Source organism: Ammospiza nelsoni, chromosome 6 (assembly GCF_027579445.1).
Source record: "Ammospiza nelsoni isolate bAmmNel1 chromosome 6, bAmmNel1.pri, whole genome shotgun sequence".
NCBI classification, from domain to species: domain Eukaryota; kingdom Metazoa; phylum Chordata; class Aves; order Passeriformes; family Passerellidae; genus Ammospiza; species Ammospiza nelsoni.
Window position 1 is genome coordinate 31007409 of NC_080638.1, and position 5666 is coordinate 31013074.

General features: G+C 51.2%; 1 protein-coding gene across 1 annotated transcript; it reads left to right on the plus strand.

Moving 5' to 3' along the window:
• The first annotated feature begins 201 nt into the window (after positions 1 to 201).
• Positions 202 to 5075, plus strand: CCDC177 (coiled-coil domain containing 177). Its single transcript, XM_059475422.1, has one exon. It carries the CDS (start codon positions 233 to 235, stop codon positions 2129 to 2131), a length of 1899 nt encoding a protein of 632 aa, XP_059331405.1. The 5' UTR covers positions 202 to 232; the 3' UTR covers positions 2132 to 5075.
• The last annotated feature ends 591 nt before the right edge of the window (positions 5076 to 5666 follow it).

Consider the following 5666-nt stretch of genomic DNA (forward strand, 5'->3'; position numbering starts at 1 on the left):
GCCCCTGTGCCCGACCGCCCAAACACGGCTCCCCGCCCCGGGCACCCCCGCCCCCGGACACTGCCCCTCCGTGCCCAACACCTGCCGCGACCTGCCCCTGTCCTGCACGAACGCAGCCCAGCCCAGGCACCTCCGGTGCGCCCCTCGCCCCTGCCCCGGGGACACAAAGGGGTCCGTGCGCCCGCTGCCCGCCCGCTCACCCGCCGCCGCTCTCTGCCCCGCAGGCCGAGCCATGGTGGAGCCGCCGGCCGAGCCTCCCCCGCAGCCCTGCCCGGCGCCCGGGGGGGCGGCGGGGGGAGAGCCGGCCCGTCCTGGAGAGCAGTCGCCGCTGCTGCACCTGGACCTGTACAACTTCGACTGCGCGGCGGCGGAGGGCAGCCGGTACGTGCTGACCAGCCCGCGGTCGCTGGAGGCCTGCGCCCGCTGCGCCGTGCGGCCCGTGGAGCTGCTGCCGCGGGCGCTGGGGGACCTGCTAAGAGAGGCGCCCGGGCGCTCCATGCGGGTGGCCGCCGGCCTCTACGAGGCCTACGAGCGGGAGCGCCGCCGCAAGCTGCAGCAGTGCCGGGAGGAGCGGGAGAGGATTATCCGGGAGGAGAAGAGGCGGATCCTCGGGCCCCTCGGCAGCCTGCCGCCTTCGCCCGCCGCCCGCGTCTCCTCCCGGGCTGCGGCCGCAGCTGCCGGCGGGCCCCGGACCCATGGCGGGGGGAAGGCCAGGTCATCGAGGGGTGCCAAGGGCAAGAGCCACTCCCTGGACTCCTTGCAGAAGCGCCGCGAGGGTAGCTGGGGCAAGACCTCCTCTGAGTCGGGCGCTTCGTCGTCCTACAGCGGGGAGAGCCTGCGGGAGCGCGGGGGCAAGGTGTGCGGCCGGGGTCGGGGGGTAGCCGCCGCCAATGGGACTCTGCTGGGGCGCAGCTTCAGCCTGGGCGACCTCAGCCACTCACCACAGACTGCCCAAAGAGTCGAGAGGATCGTCAGGGAGGTGAAGAGGAAGAAGGGTCTCTCAGAGGTGCCAGAGAGGGACAAGAAGATCGCGGCACTGATGATCGCCAAGCACCAGGAGGCCAACCTCCTGCGGGAGCAGCGGCAGGCGGCTCACCTGCAGTGGGACAGCCAGCGGCGCCTGGCTGAGCAGCGGAAGGAGCAGGAGGAGAAGGAGAAGCAAAGGGCCCTCCTGCAGGGTCAGCGGATGTGGGAGAGCCAGGTGGAGAAGCGGCGAGGGAGACTGAACCAGGAGCAGGAGGAAGCTGCCCTGATGAAGCAGAAGCAGCTCCTGGTATGCGAGGAGAGGTGGCGGGAGCAAGCGGAGAAGCAGGAGCGGCTGCGGAGGGAGAGGCTGGAGAGGGCCATCAAGGAGGACAAGCAGAAAAAACTCCATCAAGAGCTCAACCTGAAGGCAAAGGAAGAGGTCAAGAAGGAGCACCAGGAGCGAGAGGAGCAGCTCCTGCAAGAGAAGCTGTCCACAGCTGCACAGAAGAGGCTGAAAAAGGAGGTGCAGCTGCAGAAGGAAAAGAGACTGTTCAACCAAGCAGAGAAGCTGAAGCATGAGGCCTTGCTCAAGGAACTGGCCAAGCAGGAGGCAGAAGAGAAAGAAATGCTGAAGGCATCCCTGAAGATGAGTTTGACAAAGGCTCAGGAGAACTACGAGCAGCTTGTGGAGAAGAGGAACCAGGAGCTGAGGGAGAAGGCCAGGCGTGAGGACATGCAGATCCAGAGAGCTAAACTGGCAGCAGAGAAGAAGGAAAGAGAGCAGAAGGAGCACTTGGAAGCACTGGCTAGAGAGACAGAGAGAAAGCTCCAGCATGCTGCCCAGGTGGCTGAAGAGGCTGTCCAAGAAAAAGCCCGCAAAGTGGTCTTGAGCCGTCTGGAAAAGGAAAAAGTGCAGAAGATGAACAAGCAAAAGGTGGAACAGTATGAGGACTTACGGCGCAGGGAAATTCTCCTCTCAATAGAGAGGAAGCTGGAGAGAAGTGAGCAGATCTTCAAGGAGAAGAAGACAGTCTTAGAAAATGCCAGGTCTGTTGCTCGAGCATCCTTCCATGTCCGGGAGAAGGTGCGGGAGGAGACGAACATGCGCACCTTTGACAAGATGGCCTTCGAAGCAGAACTGCATGCTCAACTTAGTAAGAAGTGAAAGATCTTGTCATGGCTGAGTGAGGATGCACCACTGGTTGTCCATCAATGTGACAGAAAGCTCCTCAGCATGAGCATTTAAAAAACAACGAAAACCAACATCCACCCTAATTTTGTGTTTTGGGGTAGCAGGGTACCGCACAAAAATGTGGCAGCTATTTCACATACTGTTTTAAAAACATTTTTCATTCTGGGTGTGTTTTAGAGACTGACCTCAGTCATCTTTACAGAGAGGAAGCAAGTTTTTCTGTCCTCTACCCCACAAGCACATGCATTTTTTTTCAGGGAGGGCTGCAAAATCTGCTTGAAGCCTCTGAGTTATTGATTGATTGTTTACACCAGAGATGACTACAGCTGCACTCTCCAGCAGGAAATGCAAACAGAGGTTGCTGACTACTAGAGCCTGCTGAATAAGAACCAAAACCACCCCAGCTCATTCTGCCTGCAGTGATGGGCAGTTTGGTTTAAGTTACGGGACTGCATTTTCAAAGCTGCTGCAATCCCATGCTGAAGGGAGGAAGGCTGGAGTACAGAATGCCATGTACTCTGGGTGCCCCTTGGCTGGGGCCAGTACCAAGCTAGGGAAAGCACAGATCAAGTCCATGTAAGTAGACATCATGATCAGAGCTGGGCAGAAGCTGTCTGAAAGTGCACGCAAACACAATTTATTTTTTGCTGTTACCCTCCTAAGGTATCCTCACCTCTTCTCCTCCTTTCCAAGGTTCTCTTACAAACTTCTGTAGAATTCCTTCTTTTTTTTCGGAGGAGGGAGTAAAGGAGAGAAATTTGTGGACAGTCCACAAACTGACAAGCACCCACACAAGTCACCTGTTCATTAAGATAAGAAAATGAATGAGCCTGTGGAATCTGGACTTTTGGAGAAACACAGAGGTCACTTGTAAATGGAAATCACCACCCTCTGGAATTCTCAAAACCTTATCCATTTTGCCTGTCTTGAGCAGGAGGTTGGACCAGATGTTCTCCAGAGTTCCAAGCTTATAGTTCTCATGAGCTGTGTACAATGACATGTTCGCCCAGCTCTTATCAGTGTCTACTGAGCAGGGCAGCATTTCTCTGCCACTGGTGCTAAGAGTTGTATTCTTGTATAGAGCACAAGAAAGAGAGATGCACAAAATAAGGTACATTACAGATTCTCTTAGATGAGGATCATGTCTTTTTTATAAGAGCTGACTCAATACTATTTAGGGGGAACTGAGTTCTTCTGCAATTAAATGCACCAGAAATGTGAAAAACCTACCTGTGCCCTGTGTACAGCATTGAAGTACAACAGCATTCTGCTCCAGGTTTCCACATGGACTCTTTGTAACAGAGTTGGATTTGTAAGCACACATCTGAAGCAGGCACTTTGGTTTGGTTTTTTTCTGGCTCCGGGCAGCATCAGCTCTCTGTTCCACCATCTGTGACGCCGGATTGGGTTGCTCTGATGATAGCAGTCAGACCTGGAGCATGGAGGAGAAGCACCAAGAAGAGACAGGATCTCATTTCTTTGCGGATGTCTCTGACATAGAACATAGTAGAAGAGACAACCAGGAGAGGGTTGACATATGGCACAGACATGCAGTCTAGCATGCATAGATTGCTTACCAGAATTTCCCAGGAGGCAACAGCGGGTCAGAGCCCTCCTAGAAGGCTTTAAAGAAGTTGTTAAATGAACACTAACAATAGACCAAATATACTGGTGCCCTGCAAGGTTAGAGACATTACACAGTGTTGAAAATTAAGACATAGGTATTTTTTTTTTTATTTTTATAAGATTTGATCTTTGAATCAAAGTATGATTGGTGGTGTTAAGGGCAGGCAGCATGAAAGTAGGAATTAGGGCACCTGAGCAGTGTTTGCTCTGTCAGTCATTGGCTCACTGTGTAATGCCAGGCAAGTCCTCAGAGGCTGGACCTGCTCCTATTGATATAAACGGAAGCAGAGTTGGGCTCCTGGGACTCACAGGAAATAGTAAGACTCTGATTGGCAAAGCACTTCAAAGACTTTGGACAAATGTTGCTTAAAAAATACAAAGTAATATTTATTTATGTATTTATGTATGTATGTATTTATTTATTTATTTGAGTGGTTATTAAAGTAAAACACCCCTCAGTGAAAAGCATTAACACCCAAATCTGGTAATTGTGGAAAGGACAGCTGCATTAGTGTTTCCAGCAGGGAGGCTATCCCCTTATCCTCAGCCTCAAAGCAGCAATCAGAACAGTGAAACAAATCCTGTTCTAACACTGGACAAGGTCCTTGAGAAAACACAGACTTCACATGATGTCCGTGCCTCAGTGATTTGTGTGTGCCCTCGTACCTGCAAAGACCTAGAAAAGAGATGGTCAGTGGCTCAAATCCAGCCACTGCAAAACTGCCCTTGCTCCCTGACAGCACTAGAGTTGGGATAAAACCTGCAGTGACTCCAGCATAGCCAGTGTTTCATCTGATTTGTAGCCTTTGGGGCTGGAGAGAAAGCCTGCCAGCACATATATGAAAGGTTTTGCTTCCTGTGTCGTTGCACTGGGGTTGAAATTCACTGCTTGGTCAACTTAGCAGAGGGACAAGGGGGAGAGACGGGAAACAGTGGAAAGAAGGTAAATGGCGATGGGTGAATGAGCAGGCAGCCTCTAACTGGAGGAGCATGTTTTCCCTAAAGCTCTACTGCAATCTACCTGAAGACTGTCTAAACCTCCCTCTGACAAGGGCATTTCCAGACGGAGAACATTCTGCAGCCCAGGAGACATGGCCACTGACTGTAATTACACGTGGGGTCCATTTCTTGCTCCTGACTGAGTTTGACACCTTGGGGCTACAGCTGAACTAATCAACACAAACCTACATGAAGGTAATTGGATTGGCAAACTAGTGTTCCTCTACTGTGCAGTGTACAGCTCAAGTTTTGAATGTGCAATCTGAGAAAAATATTTTTTTTTCAAAAGACACTGATCTGTGTATGGATATTTTTTATTTCTGTAGTGGTTTAAGTCCTAAGTCCATGAAATTCAGTGAATTTTATGAGTTTAAAATTGAAGCATGGAAAATTTAAGTCAGCAGTTTGGATGGAGGCATGAGGTATTTCTTGGGTCTGCTTATGCTTTTGTTTATTTGAGAAGGAGTTCTACTGCTGGATTTCTGTAGGAACAGAAGTTAAACCAATGGTCACATGTAAAAAGTATGGCCCTTTTAGATGGGGCTTATTTGGTGTTTTTGCAATTGAGCTGCAGGTTAGGGAGAACTAAAAAAGGAATCAACATGGAGGAGAAGCACTGACTAAAGAGCAGTTTCTTTTGGCTGACCTCTGAAGGAATTTTGGAACACAATGGAACACATTTTGCACATTCAGAAATTCTTGTTTATGTGGATTGTCTAGGCTTTAATGGCATCTGGGCTGAAACTGGAGCCCTTCAGTGCCAGAGAGAGTGCCAACAATCTTACCTGTGTGCTTCCTCTTCACACAAAATTCATCACTAAAAGGCATTCTCTCTGTCAAGATTGAATTTGGCAGATATGTCTAAAAGCTTTTAGGAGGAGCA

Bases quoted from the DNA above. Each gene is read 5' to 3' on its own strand.
- CCDC177 (XM_059475422.1), top strand. From the start codon at position 233: ATGGTGGAGCCGCCGGCCGAGCCTCCCCCGCAGCCCTGCCCGGCGCCC.